The 27,291-nt window shown below is 40.0% G+C and overlaps 1 protein-coding gene across 9 annotated transcripts in view; it reads left to right on the plus strand.

Moving 5' to 3' along the window:
- Nucleotides 1-27,291, plus strand: part of MAST2 (microtubule associated serine/threonine kinase 2) — a 190,092-nt gene that overhangs the window by 150,751 nt on the left and 12,050 nt on the right. For all 9 annotated transcript variants that reach the window (XM_065657739.1, XM_065657740.1, XM_065657741.1 and 6 more), the window contains 13 exons: nucleotides 4,624-4,725; nucleotides 7,603-7,735; nucleotides 9,395-9,456; nucleotides 10,072-10,157; nucleotides 12,118-12,326; nucleotides 13,661-13,799; nucleotides 14,216-14,348; nucleotides 15,733-15,898; nucleotides 16,940-17,041; nucleotides 18,664-18,786; nucleotides 21,008-21,117; nucleotides 23,580-23,734; nucleotides 24,448-24,752. In XM_065657739.1, coding sequence (XP_065513811.1) covers nucleotides 4,624-4,725; nucleotides 7,603-7,735; nucleotides 9,395-9,456; nucleotides 10,072-10,157; nucleotides 12,118-12,326; nucleotides 13,661-13,799; nucleotides 14,216-14,348; nucleotides 15,733-15,898; nucleotides 16,940-17,041; nucleotides 18,664-18,786; nucleotides 21,008-21,117; nucleotides 23,580-23,734; nucleotides 24,448-24,752 — 1,825 coding nt within the window. The remainder of the gene's footprint in view (nucleotides 1-4,623; nucleotides 4,726-7,602; nucleotides 7,736-9,394; nucleotides 9,457-10,071; nucleotides 10,158-12,117; nucleotides 12,327-13,660; nucleotides 13,800-14,215; nucleotides 14,349-15,732; nucleotides 15,899-16,939; nucleotides 17,042-18,663; nucleotides 18,787-21,007; nucleotides 21,118-23,579; nucleotides 23,735-24,447; nucleotides 24,753-27,291) is intronic.

Raw genomic sequence — 27,291 nt, forward strand, 5'->3', positions numbered from 1 at the left:
GGGGATCCACCTGGGATCTCCAGAGTCTGGAAGCAGGACAGTGACAGCGTTAGGTTAATGGTTGGACTCAATGATCTTGAGGGTCTCTTCCAACCCAGATGATTCTATGAGTCTGTAATATTTGCACACATCAGCTATGAAATAAGGGATCAGGCGTCTTTGGTTGATGGTTTGGGAGTTGAAAAGATTTCACTAAAAGTGGGTGTGTATGCTTGGCAAAATAGCAAATAGGGGAGCGAGGGGACTGCAGTGTGTTTTACTGCTTCTAGTAGCAGATACTTGGATCCTGAAATTCTTCGACTTCCGGATGTTTTGTCCTCTGCGTGTAGACAATGATGTCTCATACCATAGAGCAATAAATTGGGTCTGGCCATTTCGAGCCTGCACTTGCAGGCCTGTCTTCTGCCCTGAAGAGGTTAATCAGGATCTCAGAGAAGGTGTGGGTCAGATAAATCTGTTTTTTCCTTTCCTCTCCCCTCCCTCAGAACAAGTCCTCAAAACACACTTCTAAAATGTCCTTTTCCCCTTGATCCTACAGGCATTATACTGCTGCTCCTAAGCACATGGAAAGATGACGTTGAACTGTTATTAGAGAAAATACCATGGTCATCTCTGGGCTTGCTCAGGAATTGGCATTCAGGGCTTGCTGTGACCTCTTCTCCTTAAGGTCTCCTGCAGAGCAGGGTTGAGAGAAGGGTCAGCTCTTAAGTTTAATTGATTTACTTCAGGAAGTAAGGTGGGCTAAAGACGATTAAAGGGAAAGCTTAGAGAGACAAGGGAGACAGAACAGGCTGGGAAGGAGGAGGATGAAGAACTTAAAGACAGCAGAGGAGTGCCAAAGGCTTAGTTCCACGTCTCATTTGTTTTTTCTGTTCTGTCATAGTTCCTTGGCTTTTCTTTTATATTTTAATATTTAAAAGCTACTTGTTTTCCCCTGCTTGCCAGTCTGTGCTTTGCCTTTCAGACTGAATTCTAGAGGGAAAAAATTGGACATTTCACTCTAAATATATAGAAATGGGTGATATTTCTTTTGGAGGACTCACCTGAAGTGCAAGACCTTTGGAGTAAAGTTTGGATTATTCCAAATTTGAGGGCAGAGTCTTTACCTTCCCTTAGCTTGTAAGGTATGACGCAAAGTTACACACTATGTAAATAATAACAATGGGAAGGTCATCAAAAAAGCTCTTCCACTTAGGCAGTTGTATGGTCTGTGCAGTAGCATATATATAGTTTTATGATATTTTTATAACATACAGAAAGAGTGGGAAGATGATTTATTGGTGAATAAGGAGGTCGGCAAGTGGCAGGAACACCCACAGATTTTCATACAGTTTTACTGTGACAGAATGGATTCTCTTGAAATTCTTTTTTAAGGTGTTGATTCTGACACATGGTAACAAACAACTCGCACAGTATTTCAAAATATAGGAAGGAAACTCGCTTTAATATGCTGCAGTTTGAGTCCATTTTATATTGTAAAAATGTATCTGTGAAACAGAGTAATTTGGTATGCAAATAACGAGCTGTTTAAATATACCAAACTAGAAAGCTTTTAAAAGTTCTTAGATCCTGGCTTTTGTAATAAAATGCCAACAAATCTTGTTAATTATGACAAATTAGATCTTTTCCCTTGTTTGGAGCATGACATTTTGTATTTTAGCCAGAAAAACCTATTGCTTATTGCATCATCGAAATTATCCTGAAGCAAAAATGAATTTAAGACATTTTCTTGATTTTGGAAAACATGAACTTGAATGTTACACTTCACACTTAAAGTACAAAGATTGAAAGATAAGATAAATCACTTATAAAAAAGAACATATGACATTCAGTTTCCGTGGGGTATGCTCAGAGGATGGGATAGGACCTCAGGTACTGGGGAAAAAAAAAGGTCACAGTCAGTTATTACTTGGCTGTAGAACCAGCCAAAATAGGTTTAATGGCTTTTGCGTAGGTGTAGCCCATTGGTGAGGAAGGTGAAGGATTACAGGTGTTTTTGTGCATGGAACAAAAGAAACAGGGGAGGGCATTAGTATTATACTGCAGTGACTGATGCTGCACGTTGGCAAATGGATGTTCTGATTGGGATTGCTTTCTTAATATGAGCCCAAGCACAAATTTATTGGTTCTTGGTGTTGCAGGTCTATTGTTTTGGTTTCCACCCGTATATTAGCTCAATTACAGCGTTGTGACTTGCATATCCCAGCTATTGGTCCTGCCCAACCCCAGGGGAGGACAGTGATTTTAATTTCATGCCCCAGTAGCTACAGTTAGTGACGGATGGGTCTTTCAGATAAGGGGACCCGGTGTGTAAATTGCCCGTCGCTCCCTCCCGTCCCTGTGTCCCCGGCAATGTGGGTGGGAATGGCATCAGCCTCGACCCACAGCCCCTGCAGCTTCTCCCTCCTCCCCTTGAGAGGTAGAGGGGGGAAACCCTGAAATGCCACCAGCAGCCCTCAGACGAGCCCGTCATCGGTGGGAGCTGCTAACGAGGCGGCATGGCTCGTACCACGGCCCGTGGAGGCAGCGGGCAGCGCTTGGCCGTGTAACCCTCTGGTTACAGGCACCATCCTTGGGACAGGCTGAGGACGATGTCTGTGGGGATGTCCGGGCTGTCCTGCGCCAGGAGAAAGGGAGAAGAGGAGGTTTTGCTGAGGATCTTGGCAGAGCAGCGCTGTGCAGAGATGGTGGCTGAGTGGCTGTTACAAGTTGTGTTTGATTTTTGTAATCCTTTTTTTTTTTCCCCTTTTGCTTTTCTGTATCATTTGGCGGTCATGATCTAGCTTTTCATTTGCAAAACAGACATCTGATTAAGTTAGTTACGTTTTTAAATTATTTTGCCTAAATCGCCATAGATGAAAAAAGGAGAAAACAAAATGACTTGATTTAAAAGAATAAGTTTGCTTTAACAGTATAAATGTATACAAAATAATGAATTGTATATATTATGTTGTATTTTTTGCATAACATAACCTGCAGGGGGAGGGGAAAGGACTTTACAGTTGCATGGCTCATATTTAAAAAAATATAAAGTTGTTGATGTTTTATTTATTCATTTCAACACAGTTAACCCCTGGTGATCCAGAATGGCTTTTCAAATATGAAAACATTAATTTATTTCTAGAATTCATATTTTAATTAATAAATTTGCATACTGCGTTAGAGAACAGAGTGTGAATACTAATCATCTTCATTTTGATGATTTTCTATTTTATAAATAGAAGATACCTTTTAGTTAGAAAAAATGACGACTTATTTCAATGCTTTCAGAATAATCTTCTTTTTAAGGCTTTATAGCCAGGAAGCATTCTGATATTGGTTTTAGGTAATTAATTAGCAGGTACATAATTTTCTTCAAGGTTAAAGCCCTGGCTTATCAGTGCTGAAGTAGACAATCAACATTTCTTATTCTGACCTGTGTCAAAATGAGAAATAATGAACTTTAAAAATTCTTTTTGTTTGGTAACAAAATATCAGGGATATATTATTTAAAATGCTGCCTATGTGTTTCTAACTCTGAATTTCTGCTTCCCTGTGTTTTTATTGTTCTTTCAGGTGATCACTAGTGTGATTTGACTTCTCACCCATATGTGTCTTTTTCTTTGATGATGCTAATGAATAATGCTAAATGAACCTTTTAGTTTATTGCTGCTTGCATCCTTGTTGATAAAAGATAATTCCTATAAGCAACTGGCTTATTGCCAGCTTAAGTTCATTGGTTAAGCTCTGGACTTCATATTTGTGGCTGCGCTAAAGCTTGGTTTTTAGACCTTGGGGAAAAAAATAGCTACACTTTCTTTCAGAGTTTTTACATGTCATCGGAACCATCTTTTTATCACCATGCAATGAAATACTATTTTATTTGTGCTTCAGGTCTCATAATGTAACCATTATGTGCTTGAGCGAAAGAAGAGTAATCTGTGGGTTTTGTTCAAATTTGTCTTTGTGTCTGTTGTTTTGTTTTTTAATAATTGCTTTAGTGTGTTTATTGCTAAGAAAATGCATCCCCTTACACAGAGACACACACATTTTGAAACCAAACCTTGAATTTACAATGAATTCTGGTAAAGGGAATGGACAAGAATAAAGTCTCTGAATTAAGTTTCTATATGCTCTTTGCTTGCTTTGTCTGCTTGGTCCTACATAGCATACAATGCAGTGCTGTAGTTGTTCATCAGGATTTATAAAATTAAATAAAGAAATACTACAGCTTATTTTTTCTTGATGATAATCAGAAGTAGTTCAAATTCTAGCTGAAAGTAAAGCCTAGAAATATGTGTGGCTGTTAGTAATCATCTAGACATCGCTATCGTGTAGAAGGTAAAATTGAAAAAATCGGTATTCCTCTTTTCATTAAAAAAAATAAAAGCACATGGTATCCCATATAATTGATAGACGATATAATGCAAATAGAGCCTTTGAAATATCTCTTGCATGATAAAAGGAGTCAGTTGTAATGGAAAAGCTATATGTAACTTGGCATCCTTGAGCGAGCTGAGATCATTGCCTGCCCTGACTCAGTCGTGCCTTTGCTGCCGAATCGCAGTTACTGAGCTGGTGACTGACATATAAAAATGAAGAGTTCACGGCTGGGACCATAATGTGATGTTCTGCTCTCCACAGGCCCACGAGCGATCCGAGAGCTCCGAGGTCGCCTTCGTTACCCAACTTGTGAAGAAGCTGATGATTATCATCGCACGACCTGCTCGGCTGCTTGAGTGCCTGGTAAGTTTGGTCCTCGGGAGAGTGCGTGTGTGATCTAAAGAGTCTGGTGTGTGTTTGAGGAGATAAGGAACACAAAGCCTTCAAGAGAAACCTTTAAATTCTCGTTAAAACTGATGAAAAATAAGTCAATGAAGTGCTACGTGTTTTTTGCATTAATATTTAAGTATCTTTCCAATGGACTGTCAGCTGCAACAGCAGCTAAATTACTTTTTTAGTATAAATTTTATGGCCGAGGGGCCAGATGTAACAGTTGACATAATTTCATGCTACTTGATGCCACCTGATTTTCCTCACGTTGTTAGTAGCTACAGTAAAGAGCTGTCACTAAGGAAGAAATTCCCTCCTGTGATGTAAATGGTGTTTGGGCTCTTGGAATCAAACTCTTACCATAGACCCAGCAATTCCAGCCAAACCTGGTGTCAGGTTTTCCAGTTGTGAACACACAGAGGGACAGGCCAGTGAGAGATCCAAGCAGATGTGGAAGCCTGGGTTTGAAATCCTATTTGGTGCTATTGGAATACATGGAAGAGCAAGTCTCATTGCTTTTTTAATGACTTACTCTGACTAATAAGACTGTATTTTTTTATTTAATTCTAGAAAACGATGAAAAGTGTTTAGGCCATCCCAATGGAATAGGCTGCTGTGTCCCAGAGTCCTGCAACTCCAAAAATATGTTGTAGGTACTGTGGAGAAGCAGCCTGAACATGCATTCTAACTGTGATCACATGGCAAGAGGGTTAATATAAACCTTGAATATATATGGAAAGAGGGGATCAGGCTTCTGGTGTAGAGTGTTGTACTGGTTATTGTTTACAGGAGTCAGTTCTCTGTATTTCAGAAAGATATTGAAAAATTGGTGATAGTGTAGGGAAGAGTCACAAAAAATTGTTGGAGTGCTGGAGAATGTGTCACAAACCTACGGTGAAAACTCAGGAAATGACAAGATGAAATTCCCTGGCGTGTTGAAGCACACAGTCTGATGGTTCTTTCTGGACATAAAAATGACAAGGAAGGTACATCTGTTTGAGACATTGGAGAGGTTGGCTGATTAGGAATCTGTGGTTGGATACAGATGTACAGTTAACATTTGAAGCATGTTGAGGGCAGTGTGTTCATGGGCAACTTTTATCACTGGAGTCACTAGTAGATAAATAAGTTTTGAGAACCAGTAGACTTTGGAGCGTTGCATTATTCCTCCTCCATGACCACCAGATGAATTGTTTTGCTGTGAACCTCATATTGTAAAGAAGACCAATGTTGGTGATGAAGGAGTAGGCTGTACAACCAGCAAGACAGATGCCTACACTTATTTATTCAAGAAGTCTCCACTAGATTAGATTGAAAATCCTGGACACAACTCCATTCAGGTTGGGAATTCATTGGCTTTCAAAACCATTTTTGTGCTTTAGATGGGTTTTGTGACTCCAGTTATCTTCCATCACTTCTTCAAAATGTTTTTTTGGGGGGGAAGACAAGAAAGGAAATAAATTTAAGCTTATTGTGTGTGTATTAGTTGTGCTTACTATTGTCATCTATGCTTGTGTACGCTCTACTAGTAACACGTCATCCACGAAAACCTGAAACCTCAGTAAGTTTTGTTAACCCATCTCTGTACCTGCCAGCATTTCCAAACTCAAACAGCCTTTAGCTGCAAAACAAAACGTCTCCAGGTTCCTCCACTGTCTTCTGCACCTGATGTTCTGCAGTGTGAGTGGGAGCAGGTGGGAGCAGTAGAGTCAATGAGATTTGAGTAATGAACTCCAAAGCATGTAGTGACAAGCTTGCAATGAAGTGGCTAGGACTTCAAAGGATAAAAATAATATTTGGACCAGTATATTGGTCTTCCCTGTTTTTTTAATTTGTGTTGCCTTTCTAGCATTTTTTTTTCCAAATATGCATTTTATTCTACTGACATGAAGAATTAAATATTAATGTTCCTTTTAACCCATAAAAGGTTAAGAATTATAGTAATGGATAGTCAACCATTTAAATAGCTTGAGAACTACGTTTCATTTTTATTTTTAACATACTTTTTTTGGTAATTTAACCTTTAGCTTCAATTGCTTGTGGATTTATAAACAGTTTTTCTAAGATTTAATATTGAGGTTAATTTTAGTAACACAACTCATTCCTATTTCTTCCTTGTAAGTGAAATAACTGACCATATAGGCAGTGGTGTGATGGTTATGATTGTTTTAATGGGAGTGAAGGCATTTAAGTGTTTTAAATGTCCGTTATTTGGCTTCAGTTTTGTATTACCTGTTGGGCTGTGAAATGTTTATTTATGGACTGAATCTCTGGGGCTTCAAGAAAATAATAATGTTTTGTGCATCACTGAAACCAACTCTGGGAAGAAGTAAGTAATTTATTCTTTTTCTCAGATTACTTTTTCCATAGCACCTGCCTCCCCTTAGTAGGGATCATTCTTCTGTATTCAAACAATTAAATATGTCTACTTAAAAGAAGACAGAATGGGAACTTATTTAATGTCTTAATTTTTGTGCATTTGAATTTTTTGTCATCTGACTTTTTTTTCTTCTGTCCTTTACTCACCAATAAATGATCTCCAGTTGTATCTTGATCCCACCTTCTCTTTCACCTCGTGCTGTGCATTATGCTGCAGCGTGACCATCATCTCTGTCCCATGGTCCTCTCTGGTCTGGCTCCTGCTCTCTGCCAGTTCTGAGACAGCTGATCAATCCTTTTCCAGAGGAGTTGGGAATGAACTTTGTTTCTTGCATTGTTGCTGTCTCTGGTGACTGCTGAGCCCAGGATTAACTTGGGATGTTTCTGAGGCATCTCCTATACGGGAGAAACCTTTTGTAAGGGTAAGGCTGAATCGTTTACCTCTCTCTGTCTCTTACCACCTTGCTATAGGAGTTTGATCCTGAAGAGTTCTACCATTTGTTGGAAGCTGCAGAAGGCCATGCCAAGGAAGGGCAAGGAATTAAATGCGACATTCCTCGTTATATTATCAGCCAACTGGGACTCACCAGGGATCCCCTGGAGGGTGAGAACTCTTGTTTTGTACTCTCCAAACTGCTGAAAAGATAACCAGATCTCATGGTCACTACATAGCTGAAGGAGGCTTTTATTTTATTGGTTTGATTTCTAGGCCGTTTTTCCTTATTTTCCTGTTTGCTGTCAAATTCTAGACTGTCCTTTCCAGCCCCATGTCTCAAAGGAGTGTTGCTGGGATAAGGATCGCACATCAACAGTGACAGTTCTTTACTTATGATGTTAATAGTGTCTCCCTGTATTATAGCTGAAGCAATGTTGGAAAATGGCTTTATGATTTAACTGTTTTCTCTGTGCTGTTGGGCAGTAAAAGTAAATTTACCCGTTATTTTTCTGATTTGCCTGCCTGCTAGTAGCCTGGTTGGAAAGTCTCCTGTCATCCCACTTTGTTGTCCTCTCTGGGAAAAGTGTATTTTTTGTGATTTTCTATAAGAAACCAGGACTAGTATGAATTTTCAGGTGGAGATTAGATTGTATTTTTACATCTTGCATAGCAGTGAAACCAAAGAGACTAATACTTTAGAAGACAGTAACAGCTTTTCTGCTAGGTGCCAGAATTGCATATGGTAAATTGAATGTGCTGTAACTGTACAGAGGCCCAGAAGATCCAAACTTTGGAATATGTGAGTTATTATTATATTTCTGCCTGGTACTTTGCTAGCTGGATCTCCTCTCCTGTGACAAGTTTTATGAGCGTGCACGGCTTGCTCAACAACAATAGAAAGCGTGACAGAGACTGGAGGTTATTGCAGAATATTTCAGCAATTGAACCATACTTTTTGTTTTATCAGGAGAGCATAGTTTTAGCATAAATTAGTTGTCTGAGTAGGACTAGTTTAACTTCTACGGTGTTTACCGGAACGACAGTGACAGGTTGACTTCAAGGGAAGATCTCTTTGGGAAAATTTCTACCAAAGATTGCTAAATGCAATTTAATAGCATTTGTTGAAATCTGACATTAAAGTGAAATTTCCTTTGATCCCTGTCATGGGAGAGAACCTTTCCATCACTAATTCCCCTTACTGAAGTCAAATTTTGTTTAGAAATGTGTGGATATGTCAAGGTGCCTTATTTCCTTTCTGTAAGGAGGGCACCCAGAAATGTCAATGATGTCTGTGCAGAGACTGGTCCTTAATGTACGATTTGGGTTTGTAAAGTTTATAGCATCTCCTAAGACTGCTGAGTAGCCTAAGCTAACTGACTCTCCCAGTTTGCTGCTGCTCAGCATTTTGCAGAATCGGACACATTTCATGGAGAGAAGTTGATGAAATATAATGCTTTTTTTTATTCTGGAGTATGGAGGCGCCACCAGGCTATAGGCAGACATATATGCATGCAATAAGTTTAAATATTAACTAGCTAGTGGTTTCCCCAAACTTGTATTTATTGCTTTTACTTATTATAGAAACCACCTAGAATAAGTCAAGCTGAAATTAGAACAATTAATTATATTCATCTTTATATGAAATACTGCCTACAGCTTGCAAGATGTTAAAGGTTATCACTGTATAATTGGGGTGACTTTTCACAGAGGGGAAAAATGGCCTTGGTCATCTACAAGCACCGCTTAAAATACCGTTGGTCTTGTATAAACAAAGAGAATAGTGTTTGATTGAGATCGTTAGGAGTAATCTTTCCTCTTTCTTTTCAGAAATGGCCCAGCTGAATAGCTATGACAGCCCAGACACTCCTGAGACAGATGATTCAGTCGAGGTAAAACAGTAATAGACTCACACTGTCTATCACTTTTTTTCTCTGTCTACAGTAAAGAATTAATTATAATGCAGGGTAATTTTAATTTTAAAAAAGTGCTGACATTTAAAAGCACATGTTAAAACTAGAGCATACACTCGTAAAAATGTGGAAATCTCTATACTGTGGTGGTGGGATGCTTAAGAGTTGCAAACAGGCATCATCATAAAGTTTTGTAGGTGGTGGGTTTTTTTAGAGTTACAAACAAAAATCATCTGCAGAAATTCTTTATATCTGCATTTGTAAAATGTGATGGATATTGGAGAGAGTTGGCTTTAGTAATGGACTGTTGGAAAAAATTATATAACACACTACATTTCAAAAATCCTTAGTTTTTTATATTATTGGGTTATAAAAAAATGTAATATTGGGGAAATCTTATTGTCCACTGATTGTGCTAATATTTGTGGAGGGAATCTACAAAGGTCCAAGGGATACAGACAATTATCCTAAAGCTGAAGATTCCACAAGCTTAGAAATTGAGTTTGTGTGAATGCTGCTTAAAGAATAAAAAAATGTCATATAGAATGAAGTCATTCCTACTCCTGATTTCTATTTTCTTGTCTTCTTTCCCAGAGCCGTGGGGCCTCTGTCCAGTCAAAGAAAACTCCATCTGAAGAAGAGTTTGAAACTATTAAACTGATCAGTAATGGTGCTTATGGGTAAGACTTTTAGACTTTGTTTTGGAAGCAAATACTATTATTGTCCTAGCCAGGAAAGGGCTGTAGCAAAGTTTGGCGAATGACTGGGTTTTGTTGAGTCCAAAGCATAAATGAAATTTGCTGGTGTCCTACTTGTGATTTCTTCTGGGAGATGCCATTTCTTGGACATTCTCGGGGTTTCTTAGGCAGTAGCCGCTGTACCTGGACATAGTTCCTAGCTGTGAAGTCTTTCCATTGCGCCGAACTGACACACAGCTTCCAGCTCACAAAAATTAGTTGCCCTACATTAAACTTTTCAGAATATGGTATTGCTAATCAGTATATGGCACAAGTTTTCTGAAGCCTTCCCTAGCTGTGACCTCAAGCCTGTATTTCCAGTTACTATTCGCACCATTTCTTTATGGTGGGTAGGTAAAATATAGAAACTTCAGCACCTTAGCTTGAGATGACAAAGACATTTTCCCTAAACATTGTCTCTAGGGAAAATATTGTCAGTTAGTTTATTATGAGATTTCCTAAGTAATAGTAAAAAAATGTAGTTCTGTGAGTCTGAGAAAATTATTTTGCATCCGTTTGCTTATTGCTTATCAAGGCAGTCTGCATTTCCATTCATGGTGTCTCGTTAAGTCCTGTGATTTGTGTTTGTTTAAACGCTAAATGAGTGAGGGTAAAATCCTGTAGTTGCAAATGTTATTAATGATTCATTGAAACAGCAAGAATATTGAAGGAGAAATAGTTTATGCTTTTTGCTTCTTCCATGTATTCAGATTATATATGCAATGTGTGGTTGTCTGTGAGCACTTAAAATACTAAAATAAATGCTAAAATTACATTGGGACAAATTCACTGTGAGAAGTAATACAGTAAAAATGCTATTAAATTTTATTATCCATTGAAGAATCCAGAATGAAGTGAGTCAGTTAAAATTTTAACTGCTCGTACAAACCTATCTAGAATTTTAAAGATGGTTCCTGACTCTTTACAGTTCAGAAATCCTTCTCAGTGATAGTCATTAGGCTGTAACTGAAAAGCAGTGATATTCAGTAGGTCATAACAGCAAAATTTGAGCATGTGCTTGAGAGTTTTGTTGAAGTGGGTGCTTAGTTAACAACAACTCATTTTTTTTAAAATTACATGTAGAAAAAGTGTAAGTATATTTTTTTAGTTGATGAAGACACAATGGAGCATGTCAAAGAACCGTGTTATTAGACAAGAAGATTTTATATCTTTTCGGTCATATTTCTGCACAGGCCTCATCGTTTAAATGTAACTTTTTGAAAAGGGCAGAGAGAGGTGGTCATTTTGCTGTTACTCATCTCTGTGTCTTGGGTGTAGTTTATAGTCAGCTGGTGGTGAGACACAATACCATGTAAAATGTAACGTACTCCACAGAAAAGGAAACAAGAACTGATTCAATAAGGAAGGAAAACTGGATGAAAATTTTATTTGCAAACTTTATTATTAATGTGTGGGAATGTAATGATCTGCAAATAATAGAAATGTAAGAGATACTTTACTGAAGGAAATCCATGGTGACAGTATTGCGTTAAATTAATTTTATGGAGCTTGGGAAAAAATCGTGATGATTCCATATGTTTTGGACAATTTTTTAAGTGAAGTGGTGACTGTAGTGTTGAAAAATACATCCCTCTCTGCAATGATACCAAGGGATGTGACGTTTGTGCCTGTAATATCTCCTTGTTAGTCACATCAGCGAAAATGCTGCTCAATTCAAGAAGGCCAAATAGCTTTTGGAAGGAAACATGATAGGGTTCCTTCTTTTCTAGGGGAGCTTGGCACTGAGATGGGATTTTATGGAGTCATAGATAAGTCTGTTAGGATCCATCCAGAACAGTTACCATCACTTTTTTAAAAACAAAACAAAACAAACAAAAAAACCCACATACAAAACAGTTTGACCTGGAAATTGAACTTTTCCCCTTGGTATGTGGTTTTCTAGAGCGGTGTATTTGGTGCGACACAAGACCACCCGTCAGCGTTTTGCCATGAAGAAGATCAACAAACAGAACCTAATTTTGAGAAACCAAATCCAGCAGGCTTTTGTGGAGAGAGATATCCTGACGTTTGCCGAGAACCCCTTTGTGGTCAGCATGTTCTGCTCCTTTGAGACCAAGCGCCACCTCTGCATGGTTATGGAGTATGTGGAAGGTACGTTTGCATTGTCTACAGCTGCAGAGGCACCTTAGGTAGGATGGATGTGCAATGTGTCTCCTTGTAAAGGATGACGTTTCTATGTGATATAGAAGATGCGTGCTTTGGGGTGTAAGACTGGTCACTGCACTGCTCTGCACACAATAAACAAGACAACCATCTCACGTGTCTGCTGGTCCTTTCTTCATGGACAGTGAGCTCAGTCAGCCCTGCGGGGATGTCATGATGCCCTTTTGGGAGAGGAGTGTGTGTCCTGCTTGGGCTGAGCCGGAGAAATGAGTCATTCTGCCACGCGTACAGTTTGGCGTAAGGAGATACTCCATTTGTGAATCCCTGTGACTAATACATGATTGCAGTGGAGCTGAGGAAACATAAAGCCACATGTAGAAAACTGCTGGGGTCAGAAATCAGCATGAACTTTCCAGTCCTCACTGAAAAGAAATCCTCCCGCTCTCCTGTGAGACGGCGTGGCTGGATGCACGTTTGCTTGGCACTACAGTTAGAAAAAGACAGTTGAGAAACATCACCAAGCAACACAGTCTGTATTCTTTAGCAGCCTTTAAAAAACATACAGTGCTATTTTTTGCTGGATTTTTGTTGTCGTTTCTCGTATTTTTTTGAATATTATTTGATTTTATTTTATCACTGTGTCTTATTGTAAGCAATATATTTCCACTGCTGGGTAGGATTGATTTCTTATGCCTGGCTTGTTTGGCTGAATGTTTATTGTATCAATGCTGTTTCAGTTAAATTAGTGGAATGAAACCAGATGTATCTACCTGTGATTTTTGGTATAAATTCCTATTTGCAAATAGAGACGACAGTCGAATGAAATGTGTGGACAGCGTTCCTTAAGAAGCTTGAATCAGGGGCCCACAGACTTATTTTCACGAGTACAGCTGTGTCCAAAGGATGGCTGCTCTCCATGTGTAGGGAGAGTCAGTAGTTGCAGAGGTGTTTACTTAGTATTTTAAGAAGCTTGTGTATCAGAAGTAGTATGTGTCCCAGTGACGGAAAGCAAAGAAATGTATAGGAAGGCCAAACAGTCATGAACTGCCCTTTCTTCAAGGCTTTCTTATGGTTTGGAAAAGACATCTGTACAGTTCTTGAGCAAGCGTGCTCAGCATACATGGATCTCACTTTTCCTGAGATTTTAATATTTATTTGAAGCTCAAGTCTGAGTGTAGAGAGAGCTTTCAAATTCAGGCTAACAGGCTTGAGAGAGACAGCCTTTAGAAAACTTACTCTAATGTAGTATTGCAGACCCACAGCTTTTCTTTCTCACTGATATTTGCTGTTTCACTGTGACATATTTGCAACTTTTTTCTTAGGAGGTGACTGTGCTACACTTCTCAAGAACATTGGTGCCCTACCTGTTGATATGGCGAGGATGTATTTTGCTGAGACCGTTCTGGCGTTGGAGTACCTACACAATTACGGAATTGTTCACCGTGACCTAAAACCTGACAAGTAAGTCTCTAACTCTTCAGAAGCTGGAGGGGGAGACAGTTTTTCAGAGGCTGTCTCCATAGGCAAGAGGACATGGAGGGTAGAGGGAGTAGATGGCATCTGACATGTAGGGGATTTTATGGAGTCTCTGACTACTGATGTAGAGCCAGACAGACACTGAGCAAGGGTGGGAAGAATGTTTTCAGGTATTATCTCAAAGCTGTTGCTGCACTGATGGAATTATGGCAGCAGGCAGTCTGATTTCTAGTTGCCTTGGCAGCTCTGATATTCAGTTGCATAGGAGATTCCTTCCAGGTGTTCGATGGGGACGTAACACTGAGAACTTGCTTAGCATTGTCTTGTGTTCTTCTTTTTTGAAATTGCTTTTGGGAAACAATTAATTGAATGTTGGTTTATTTTACTTCTCTTTCTTCTAGTCTCCTGATAACTTCCATGGGTCACATTAAACTAACAGACTTTGGACTGTCTAAAATTGGGTTAATGAGTCTTACAACTAATCTTTATGAGGGACACATTGAGAAGGATACCAGGGAATTCCTGGACAAGCAGGTAAGCTGAAAAATTTTGTCTGCTGATTTAGGATCAGATGCAGGACTCTTTGGGATAAAATCAGAGTTTGTAGCGTTCCCTCTCTGCCTTGACACTGTGCCGTGTGTTGTAGAATGAGAGGAAAAGATACAAGTCCATTCTCATGTTTGTGCATGAATTGGTATTGTTCGTCATTTCAATTTCTTGCTTTGGAGTGATGCACTTCAGCTCTTTGTTTTGGGTATTGAAAATGTGGCCCAGGCAGCAGCGCGGGTGTGAACAGAAGTTGGTTTAGGGATGTAACACCGATTTTGCTGGAAGGTTGTTCCACGGTCTCCCCCTTCTGGTGCTTGGAAAGTTCATGGCAGGTTCCTGTATGTTTCTCTTTTTTTTTTTTTTTTTTTCTGTCTGATGGCTTCAACATTGATTTTTTTTTTATCCCCATTATATTTACTAAGGGTCATTTTTCTCCTTAGCCTTCATTTTGCTGGGCTTAACCAGCTAAGTTCTTCCAGATAACAAGATAGATTTTTCCTTTGATGAATGAATAGCTCTTCCATGCAGCTCTATCAACTTGAGTTCATATCTCCTGGGCATAGTTGACAGGAACTGTACTGTTCTGGGTACAGTCTCACCAGTGCCTTGTATAATGGGATTAAAAAATATTTCTCTCTTCTGAAAATACCTAGGATTGCAGCTGGATTTTCTTTTTTAGCTGTGCCAAGTGTTAGTTCATAATCATCCTGTGGTATTTTCTTCCTTTGCTTCTAAGTAACAATGTTTTTTCTAGCAGGAACTCTCTTTGGTCACTAGATCCTGGTCCTGTACTTTGCAGTGTTTTATTTTTTACAGCTATTTGGTTATAGTTGCTGCTTCTAAGCCCGAGGCAACCTGGATCTTCCAACGTGATTTCCTTCGCCATTGCCTGTGCCAGCTGTACCTCCCAAGTTTAAATGCTGGAGCGTGTAATCATGCTGTGCTGCTAATTCTGCATCTGTGAAACTAAATTCTGCTAGCACAGGGATGTGAGAGGTTTGTCAGAACTCGGTTCCTGATAGCTATAGCTGTGCCAGCAGACATCCATCAAGCAGACAGACCTATACACACAGAATATGCATTTTTCCCATATGCCTTACTACAAATGCACCAGAGAACTACTTAGCTGGCATGTCCACACTAGGAACATTTCATAGTACATGATAGCATTTCTATGCAGGTGACGTGTTCCTCAAATATGGACTGTTGCTCCATGGAAGCAGTTCACAGCTTGAAGTGGTTAGTGGCAAAACATTAATGACTTCATTGAAAAGCTCTGAGGGCAAAAAGAAAAAAACATACAATAATAAGCTTCGATGTGAACTTGGGAATTTGTAAGTTTATTGCTTTCTTGTGTATTTCTCTTGAGGTCTGTGGGACTCCGGAATACATCGCCCCAGAAGTGATTCTGCGCCAGGGCTATGGGAAGCCCGTGGACTGGTGGGCCATGGGAATTATCCTGTACGAGTTTCTGGTCGGCTGCGTTCCTTTCTTTGGGGACACACCGGAGGAGCTGTTTGGACAAGTGATCAGTGGTATGTTTCTGTTCTGCCTCTGAAGAGGTTTCAAAGTGTGCTGTGAAGTAAAACTGAAAATACTGAGGATCCACAGTTTAGTCAGGAAGGACTAGGTGTAAAATAATGGGGTTTAATTTAAAAATGTATTTCTTTGTCAAAGTAGCATCCGTCTGATTCCAGCTATTGGAAGTTGTTGAGTTGCTTAATGTCTTGCTAGATAGTTCTGCCATTGTGAGTGGTGTGGGAGTCATGCAAATCTTTGTGGGATTGGGGAAGAATATTTGGGGATTTTTCTGTTCTCTTCTTTTAACTTAAATAATGGAGAATATGAAAGGAGCAGCCGCCAACTGGTCTAATTTAGTCTGATTTTGGTCATTGCTTCCTTAGGTGCAAATGTCAGTCAATTAATAACTATTGTATAAATGAAATACAAAGGACATTCTAAGCAAAACACATTGAAGCTGTTGTACTCGGTACCTTCATGTCTTGTGGCTTTTTAAACCTCTCTCCGGCTTGGAGTTGGACAAATGATTGCTTTGTGTTCTCTTAGTGAATATGCCAGTGAAAACATTTCCTATTGGGAATGCTTTCTGAAACAGTAAATTTTTAACACACTTGGCAGAATGTTCTTTGTAAAAAGCGAATTTCAGCAAAGAACTAAATATGATGCATGAAATCGTTACCTGTGAATTGTTCTCTCTGTTCCAAGTATAACGAGCGTGGAATGTGCAGGCACGAGATACAGCCGCAGTATCGCCAGTGTCATTGTTTATGGATTGTCATGGAAGTCCCATTTCATACCTTATTAATAGGGTTCTTAGTGCTTTTTTTCTCCACAAGCACTGTCTGTATTGACAGCAGCTTTAGCTGACGCTGAATTTTATGCATTTTGGAAAATGTCAATGCTTGAATTATATTAAATATGCAAGCTGCTGAATTGAAGGTATTTACAGTTCTGGGGCAATAGTGAACGCTGTATTTTACGGTACAGGAATGTGAACAGTTATTCAAATTGGGTGCGAAGCTGGTAGAAAATGTCAAGTCTCTTTTTGTCCCCAGATGAAATTGCCTGGCCAGAAGGTGATGATGCCCTGCCACCAGATGCCCAGGACCTCATTTCTAAGCTTCTCCGCCAAAATCCTCTGGAAAGAATGGGAACAGGTAGGAACCTTGTGCACAGGAGAGTACTAACCAGAAGCAGAAAAGAAGCTTCCTTGCCAGTGCTGCACACCCACCCATGTTGAAAAATGCTCACTTCGAGCTGGAAAACAGTTTATACTGGATTTAAGAACCTTGTGTGATGAAGCTCTGAGAATTAGTGTACATTGTACATAAGCCAGACAGATATTTGTCTTGTTTGAGAAACAAGAAAGAGACACTGTCATCTTGGCAACATAACTTCTTAAATTTGTGCTGTTCCGTTAAAGCCTTGAGGGTTGTGTCTCCGTTAGAACAGTGTATAATCAGATTTCTTTGAAGTTTTCTTTCGCTAGGGGCTTAAGCCCCTACATGGATGTGAACTCCTGGACGTAATAAAATAAATGAAAACTTTCCCATTCCTAGAGGCCTGTACTGTAGAATTCTCCAAACATACAACAAAGTCTGATAATCTCTTTTCCAAAGTCAGCTGTGTATGTCAATCTTTCTGTCTTATAATGTCAGACTTAAAGTTTTACAAGCCGACACTTCCCATTTGCTGCGAATAAATAACCATAAATAATGTCTAGCTACACTCTTGTTTTAAAATAATTTGCGCAACACTGCAACTTCACAGCACAGGTTGTCTCATTGATTTGATTAGTTTGGTTAATTTTGGATTTTCAATTGGAAACTATGCTTTAAGGATAAAATAAAACCTCATATGTATTAACAATTCCAAAAGGCACATGTATTCAGCAGACTTAACACATGTGCACACAAGAGTGATGAATAGATCATGAATTAATAATGATATCAGATGGTTTTCACATGTTCTTCTTTACTTCAAATTCAGGTACGTGAAAGATGTTGCTGTCATGGAAAAGCTGTAGAGTTTCTTGCCTTATAAAATGAGTTGATAGACTGATTTTTTTTTTTTTTTAAATTTCTTATATACCTGTAATGCTGAGACTGCTGTTCCACTTGGCATCTCATAGTGCCACTGGCACTCAGTAAACCTTTTATCTCTTTTCCTCTGCTGTCCTCTTTTTTAAAAAGACAGTAGCATCTTTTATGAATATTAATTTCATTTGAAAAAAAATGCATATACCAGTAGACAGATAATCTTTAGTTTTTCCTTCTGGGTACCCAAGCTTCTGAGGTACGTAACAAAAGATACGCATTCAGGAAGATGCATAAGCTCCTGCCTTGTTTTAAGCACATGAATGAGTTTATTCATGACAGTGGAGCCACTCACATGCAAAGTACGTTCCTGAGCTTGCTCTCTTTATTCAGCTATGAAGATGATGGTATTTAGAGTTCGGAAATTTTAAATTAAGAAGTTAATTAGTACTTAATGTTGCAACTTGCAGTAGAATGTAACAGCAGATGCTGTCTTCCAGCCTGTGTAGTCATGTGTTGTCATTGAACAGGAAGAGGAGGTGGGAAGGAGGAAATCTTGTTCAGATTTTACCCTGCCTCACCACTTTGGTAAAAGGATAAGTCGTTTCTCAAAATTTCTGGAAAATGTCTGGCTTAAACATCCTCAGGTACATTCTCTTAGGCTTTTGATATTTTTAGGGTTTGTTTTTCTCGCTATGCAAATGCTGAAAGAAATACTCTGCAATAAAAGACGCTTATTTCAGGTAGTGCCTTTGAAGTGAAACAGCATCGGTTCTTTAAAGATTTGGACTGGAATGGATTACTTCGGCAGAAAGCTGAATTCATCCCACAGTTGGAATCTGAGGATGACACAAGCTATTTTGACAGTAAGACTAAAGATTCAACCTAAACAGTATCATATTATTTGTGCATACTTCATTTTTGAAACTGTTAGAGATAAGTCATTGTTAGAAATTGAATGAAACACTTGCCACTTGATGGAAATTGCTTTAAAAAGTTTCTTTTGAATGCCCTGTAAGGTTTCTTCAAAAGCAAATGTATTTGAATTGAAAAAAATGTTACTGCTGAGTCAATTTGCCTTTCACCGGTGCCTGTGGTCCTGCCAGCCATGGCCCTGTGCTGAGAGGTGCTGCAGTTGTGATGCTGGATTCGTTACAGTACCTCCAAAGCATTTGGTAAATCCAACTTCCTTGACTTTTTGAGCAACATTATCTTTCCTTAGTGACCGTTTTCAGCCAATAGATTTTTTTTTTTTTTAAACAAACCCTAAACCTTGAAGACAAGTATGTAGCAAAAATTCTTTAGAGATTTAGAGTGATTGAAATTACTTTTACTGCAAGTGTATCGCCTTATTTCAGTATTATTAACTCTAATGAGATATGAAGTGCCTATCTGGTGTGTATACATGTCTGGGAACTGCCATGGTATCAGTGCTGTGTAAGATTCCTGGTGTTTCCAGATAAGCACCAGACAGTTGGTGAGAGAAGGGAGGAGTGTCGTGTGGGGGATGGAGAGGTCTTTCCCCAGAGCCTCTGCCCCCAGCTTTTCTCATTTGACTTGGGGAGCTGAGCAGGTGGAAAGGGCTTGGGCTTGTCACTGCTCAGGTGGGTCTTTCCCACACTACAGCTGCAGCACAGGATGATACTGGGCTGTTTCAGTTCCCCGAGCTATGGATATTTCTGCCCTCCTTCAAGGGAATCTCCTCCAGCCTCCTCCTCCCAGGACCATGGGACTCGCTGACGCCATATGAAGCACATTTTGCTCCACTCCAATGCTTTGCTCAGGATGAAGGGAGGGAGCGAACAGCCTTTGCCTCCAGCCCCTCAGATTCCACGCAGCAAAAGCAGCAATTCTATTTAGAGAGTGCTCTTCCAGTTTGGGGAAGAGGCTTTTAGGTTAGGGCTTGGATGGACAGTGAGAGATTGAGAAATCTCCATGTACTCGCTGCAGTGAGCAATTTGAGTCAAGCTGTGCAGAGGGGACAGAGGTGTGTTTTGCATGTACGGAGGTTGTATTGGTACAACACTGGTGTAGAAACTGAGGCGGTGTGTTCTCACCACTAACTGGACTTATTGGACATTGAACTTGACCACTGCTCCCTGAATTGGGCCAGTGACTGGGAGAGGAGCAGTGCAGCCATGAGCGGATCCTGGTTGGTAAAAGCACCACGTTACCTTCAGTGGTGCAAATCACTGTAGGAATGATGGCAAACTCCCCAAGTGCCCAGACATGCTTAGCAGGTTATCAGGGTGACTTTGATGTGGGTCCTTTATAAAGGCTGCAATTCTCATGTCAGGAAATATGTCGCATAGACACTGATGAGAGTTGGCATTACTGTTATAAATCCTAATGCAGAAAAATTTAGAATTTATGAAAGTAGCTTTCTGGCTGATACAGTACAGCAAATTTGGCTCAGTGTAGCTATCAGCTTTCCGTAGCCAAAGTTATTAACGCCCGCCCCACAATATCCAATGTGGCTGGCTTAGAAATACAGTGCTGCAAATCTCAAAGCACAAAATCTCTTTGGAGGCAGTTTAGATTTTTTGCATTAAAAATAGCTTTGCATATTGGCTACTTGCCCATTTTCTTTCACAAAATCTAATCCTTTTTCTAGTTGTAGAAGGCAGAAGAGGAAATATTTTGGGGGGGGGTAAATATTTTATTTTTTAAAGAAGGCTTGTGTGTATGTATGCAGGACAGACTTTGTACAATCATAAAGCTGTTTATTGGAAACTGGGACAGTGAATTGTTTCCATGTTTCCTTCCATATGATAGTTTGCCATAGGCAAGAAATATCCCTACCATGAAGGGTCTGCAGGATTAGAGTATCAGCTGCTTTTAGAATATAATATAGCTGAATATAAGTTCAATAGGAAGAAGGTATTCTTCACTGTTAATTGTACAGGATGAGCCAAACTAGCTGGGTGTGTTTCAGTATTAAGGAAAATACCCTTCATGGTCTATGAAAGTTCTTTGTAAGCAGACAAGTAGGAATTGGTTCAATGACTGTGTGTGAGCATGTGCTGCTTGAGGTGTGAGTTACGAACACTCCCCACACTGATAAAATGTTCTGCGTCTTGTTGACAGCCCGTTCGGAACGGTATCACCACCTGGATTCGGAAGAAGAGGAGGACACTAATGATGATGATCATGTGGAAATTCGGCAGTTTTCCTCGTGCTCGCCAAGGTTCAGCAAGGTAGGAACACGCTAGCTTGTTGAAAGAAAAAATCTAGAGAGGAACACAGTTTTATTGCTTTCTATGGGGCAGATTTTAATAATGCAGATTATGTGTGGGAGTCACAGAGTGTTTAGTATTCACTGAGGAAAGAAAAAAAACTCTGTATGTTGTTTATTCTGTGATAGTTTATGGCCTCTTAGAAGGTGAGTGCAAGAGTAATTGGAGAATGGGATGTGGTATTTCTTGATGTTTCACTAATACACGGGGTACTGCAGAGATCCCTCCTGCATTCCATGCAGTTTGATGTTTTTAGTAATGACTTGGATGCTGGTATAGGGAGTGTCCAAAGCTTATTTGCTTTGAACAGTGTCATTTTGAAAGGGTCTTCTAGCAGGTGACAAGATGGTATTAGGATGAAAACTGATTCTGACATTTTGAAATAATGGTCTAAAATCAAAGGGATCCCAAGCAGTAAGAGCCCAGGTGAAGTTTACACCTCTGCTGTTCATTGTCCCAAACACAGCCTGACGAACAAAAAGTAACAGTGTCAAAAAGAAGGATCTGGGCATATAGTGCATCATGAGTTAGATGTGCCAAATTATTGAAGCAAAAAGCCAGTTATGGTGCTGGGCGAGCATGAATATTTTCTGCAAGGCAAGTGAAGAAATCCCTTCCATCTGCTTAGCAGTGGGAAGCCCTTAGCTGGGGTACTCGGTCCTGTTCTGGGCAATGTTCTTTAAAATAAACATGGACCAGTAAAAGACAGTCCAGAGGAAAACAACAAGAATGATCTGAGATCTACAAACCAGAAAACCTAATGTGTTTCCAAATATATAACTGCTAGAAGGAACAGATACATTGGTTTTCCTGTTCTAGCCAGATCTGACATGAAATCATGGGCACAAAGAAGGTATAGGGTAGATGAGATAAGAAGAATTTTCCAGTGTTGAACAATAATTAAGCACTGGCATGGGTTGCGTGGGGAATTTGTAGAATTTCTGTTGCTGGTGGGCTTTTAGGAGCAGGTTGGAGAAGCATCTGTGAGGTGTTACAAGGGAGAAGGTTCTGCTTTGAGGTAGGAAAAGGGCAGGAAGCCCTGAGGAGATCCCCTCTGGCCGCACTTCCTGGATTCAGGTCTCTGCATGTCTCTCATTCTTTTTCACATTATATGGAATAAAAAGTTGGATTTCCTGACATTTCAAAGTAGTGGCACTCCACCGTTAGCTTGGATAAAATAAAGTATGTTGGGGAGGGGCAGAAGGGAGAATAAATGCTGTTTTGAGGTCTGCCTGCTCTGTGAACAATATCTCCTTCTTCTTAATGAGATGAGAGTAGGAATTTTACTTCAGGCCTTTGAAAGATATTTCAGTTTTTCATGACAGTTCCTTCAGATTTCCACTGCTGAAGTCAGTTCTGAAGCACTAGTTTTTTGTTCTTTGTCCTCAGCTGGACTTAAGTAACAGTTACCATTAATTTTATGGACTTGCTACTGATTTGCATCACCAAAAGTATGTTTAAAATTGAACCTGAGGATTAGTTGGGGGTTTTGAAAGTTCTCATGAGTACATAAGGGTTTCTTTTTTCTGCCTTTTCTCACCAAGAGTATTATTCATCTGTGAGACTGAAGCTTTTCTGTAGGGTTCAGTGTTTTTGCCACAAAGAGAAAAAGTTCACTTTTAATGAATTTATTTTAAGACCTGGAAAATTATACAGTATTTGTAATGTGGGAGGCATAAAAGACTCATTAGATTTTGAAATTCTTGTCTGACAATTCAGCCATATGATTTATTAATAGTTATCTTGTTGATGCTCTGAATTTTTAATAACATTATTTTCATTAATCTCTTCTTATGTAAATTACGTCCACAGTCAAGTGTAGTTTTAAAAGGATGGATTTTTTTGCTTAATCATTTAATTATTTAAAGACGGCTGTAAAACGAAGAAAGGCACTTTCATTAAGCTGTCAGCATTATAGTAGATTCCTTGAGGAGGGCAGGACTTTTTTGTTCTGAAAGAAGGTTGGGGCAATGCTGATAAACTCATGATAATGAAATGGGGTCACGAGCATGATGCCTATCACTGAATTGAATTTGTGCAGTAAGATTTCAAGATCCAGATGCCAGCCTTCAAGACTTACGGAGTCTGCTTTAGCAATATCTGCTCTTAGATTTGAGAATTTTTAAAACCAAAAATAAAGTGTTTTCAAAAGTATTTCCATGGTGTGTTGGACTTTTTTCAGGGAGATGTTGGGTGCTGTTGTAGAAAAGCAGGTTTCATGTTTCTGAAGCTTGCCTTTTTTCTTTCCTCCCTGGCATGCTTTGAGCATGTCATATCTGCACTGTGTTATTTAGTCAAATAACATTGCCAAGTTCATGCTTTTGGGGAAGATCTTCCATTTTGAGAAGAGATAGTGCCCCTTGATCAGAAAAGGCCATGCAGGTTTGTTTTCTCCCTACTGAAGTATCTTTTGCTCTATGTAGGTGTACAGCAGCATGGAACGTCTTTCTATCCACGAAGAGAGGAAGACTCCACCACCAACCAAACGTAGTCTGAGTGAAGAAAAAGATGACCGACTAGACAGCCTTGGTGGCTTGAAGAGTCGAGACCGCAGCTGGGTGATTGGGTCTCCTGAAATGTAAGTTCTCTAGAACCGTGTCTTTTGGTTTCTCGTAGCATTTGAGAAAGATCGACCTGTGCCAAAACTTTCTGTGACCAGTGTTAGGTCAGGAATGCTTCACATGAAGTATTTCCACAGGTGAAGCCTGAAGAGTGGAATAAATAGCTGAAAATCAATGTGTAGAAGTGATATAATCTTTAAGTGTATCTAATTAAATACTAACATCTCCTAAATTTGTAGAAAATACTTGAATTTAAAGGGATTCTAACCGTAAGTAAAGCTTTAATTCATTGGAAGGCTACTTATGATGGAGATGTACCAACAACAGTTTTTTTCCTAAACATCAGTGAATCCAAAATCTGGTGTTGCCAGACTTTTACCATTTGTCGCAAATTAGAGAAGCCATTAGGAAAGTCCAAAGTTTCTAAAGCTCAGAATGTTAAAAAAAATCTCGTGTTGTAATAAAAATGTCAGTTTAATATATGAATGCCCAGAATTTGGTTTTATTCCTTCCTTTCTTAGAAGCTTAACAACGGAATGTACTGGGAATGTAGACTCAGGTGATGCCCCAAGCCTTTGCTGTTTTAAATCCTAAAGATATAGCTCTGTCTCCTAACCTCACCTTAAATTGGATTCAGATGTGTGAGTTGCATCTGTGTGTTATTTTCTCTCTTTAAAGTTCATTATCCCCCTAACTTGACTGAGGGGCTCTGTCTCGTTTTTTCTCTTAGATTACGTAAGCGCTTGTCTATGTCTGAATCCTCACACACGGAGAGTGACTCCAGCCCGCCCTTGACCGTCCGCCGACGCTGCTCGGGGCTTCTCGACATGCCCCGTTTTGCCATCTCCGCTGAGGACGATGGAACCGTCCTCAAAAGGCCGCAGTCCGAAGGGATGCTCTTATCCGCCGTGCAGCCACGGGAGGGGCTGCCCGTCCCCATTCCAGAGCAGCCTGTGGAGCAAGAGTTGCAGCTGGAAGGTGATGCTGGACCCACCACCCCCTCCACGGCCGTCAGCAGCGCCTCGACACTGACAGGTATGTGCTTGGTGTGATGATGGCCCCAAGAAAGCTGTGTTAGCTTGCAATTGTTGACTCTGTAAAACTGTGGATTTGGATGCCAAATGATGCAAATGTGTCGTGCTAAGTGTTATTTTAGTACAGTCTTGTGGCTGTGCTTGTCTTTATAATAACATTGGTGGTTTAATCTCTTCAAAATTACATCTTTTATTTCAGTCGTCTCACTTCAAATTGATTAAGGTGTTTTCATGCTTGAGACCCACATGATCTATGCCTACTTACAACTGCTGGGTGCCTGAGGCAGCATTATTTTAAGCATTAGAGCAGATCACTGCTGAGCTGGGGCTGGAGAATATGAGTGTTCAGCCATACTAAAAGATTCCTGCTTCTTCTGACTTTTTTTTATCTGAAAGGCTCTAGTTTGGAGCAGAGACTTGAAATTTGCTAGGGAAGTAAGGTTTGTGTCAGGGGCCTGCTACTTGCTGTCTCAGCCTAATATCCTGAAATTTAGCCAAGTTGCAGGGCTTAAAAAGTGCAGCCTAGGTCTAGTAGAGTGAGTCTTAGAAGTCAGTGTTTGACTTCTCAGCAGCTTTGTCCATCCTGGGGCTGAGCTGGACCTTCCCTGCGATGGTGCCCTGGGCTGGTGCAGTGCAGCTCTGGGTGCCAGAGCAGCTCCTGCTCCTGCCCCTTTCAGGGCACCGGGAAGGCAGAGGGCGAAGCTGCCTTCTGAGAACAGAGGAGGCCAGAGCTGGGAACTGGTGGGAAGTAGTAAAGAGGAAAAAAAAGAAAATATGGACCAATGGAAGAGAGCGGGGAAGATGAATCGAAGATTAGCAAGATAATATTTGAGAAGGAAAGCATATTTAGGGGAAGAATTAGACTGTAGCATTCAAGAACAAGGACTAACTGGGTAAGAAAATAACAAATAAGCAGCTGGGGGTAACAGACAGCACGCAGGCAAAGCAATTGTGGATGCACTGAGGGTGGAAAGGAGAAGAAACAGGTACTGAGCAAGGAATCAGAGTGGCAGCAAGACCGGACGAAGACAAGGTGAAGGACACTGGGCAGATGTGATGGTGGAGTGATAGCAGAAGGTGGAAATGCTTTAGAGGAAATTTTCCTCCAGACTAGAGTAAACCCAAAGATTCCCACATCTCATGATTCCTCTTCTGCAATGCAGTCTGTGAAAATTCCTCCAAAATTGTCACATTCCCCTCTATGGCTCATCTTCCCAGAAGAGGCCTGGTACTGCCATCACGTATTCCGTTAACCCATGGGAAAAGGTTTAGGAGTAGAACCTTAGTTTCTCAATTTCATACTAAAAGCCTAGAAACATGCTATTAAAAATTGCAAGAATGCTTTCATTGCAAATTTTGGTATCCACAAGTTGAAATAGGCAAAAATGAAGGTTCCCTGGGCAGCCTGCACCCCTCAGCCCAAGGCATTAGAGCAGTCTTTAATCCAGTGCATGGGGATTCAGGGATACCATCGCAGAGGCAGGGAGCTGCAAGAAAATAGTTTTATTCCTGTCACTGTCTCGGAGTGCTCCTCTAATGCATCTCACAGCCTTTTCACACACAGCCTCTGATTCTGGCTTCCTCATTGTCTGGGAGCCTTATTTGAAACTGTGTGGCTGTTGAACTGGCATCTGGCACTGAGGTCTATGGGAATGGTGCTTTGAATTTTTATTTTCATGGTACTTTCTGCTTTACTTAGTATGCAGAGCAGTGGTGCCCACTTAAATAACGATGATCAATGTTTTGTTCTGTCCTCATTGTTCAAGATGTGGCCCTTAGGCTTTATTTATTGCATGCTGCTTACAATTTGCTTTTGAAGACAGAATGATTAATTTCCCTTGTGGACTTGCTGTGATGCTCACCACTTTCATTTCTGAGCACCTTGTAAATTCTAATTAATACGTTTTCACAGTTCCCCTTTAAGGTATCAGATAGGGAACTGAGGCACAGAGCTTGAGTACAGCACCCCCAGCATCTGCTATTGTTGCATACCTGGTCTGATTTTCAAGATTACTTTGCATTTTATATGTAATTATAGCAGGTTAAGTAATTCAAGACTGAATCGCAATGGTGCACAGAAGGGTGCAAATTAGGGTTGTCTTTGCAATCCACGTTTTTACTTTAACACCTTAGTAGTCTTTTAAAGTGGCTTTTTTAATGTGCAACTCCAGTAGAACCTGGTTCTTCTATTACAGGCAGTTTTAACTTAAAGATTGACAGTTCTTGCTGGTTGTAAAAATGGAGCACTTTCCATAAACCTGTTTTCATTTGTGAACGATCCCATTGAAATGGCTTGCCTGCAGAACTGCACCGCAGCTTTAGGATTCACATAACTGCTACTGAGCAACGTGATTTCGTTAGTGAGCTTTTCCAAGAGAACAGAAGCTGTTAATTTTCTGTATACAGAATAACACCATTTCTGTAAATAAAAATTCAAGCCCTGGGGTTTCTTCTTAGGAAAATTTACTCTTGGACTTCATGTAAACATGACTTTGATTTAATGTATTTTGCCTGTAGGGGAATAGACTGTTAGGAATTCC

The sequence above is a fragment of the Caloenas nicobarica genome, chromosome Z (genome assembly GCF_036013445.1).
Source record: "Caloenas nicobarica isolate bCalNic1 chromosome Z, bCalNic1.hap1, whole genome shotgun sequence".
Lineage (NCBI taxonomy): Eukaryota > Metazoa > Chordata > Aves > Columbiformes > Columbidae > Caloenas > Caloenas nicobarica.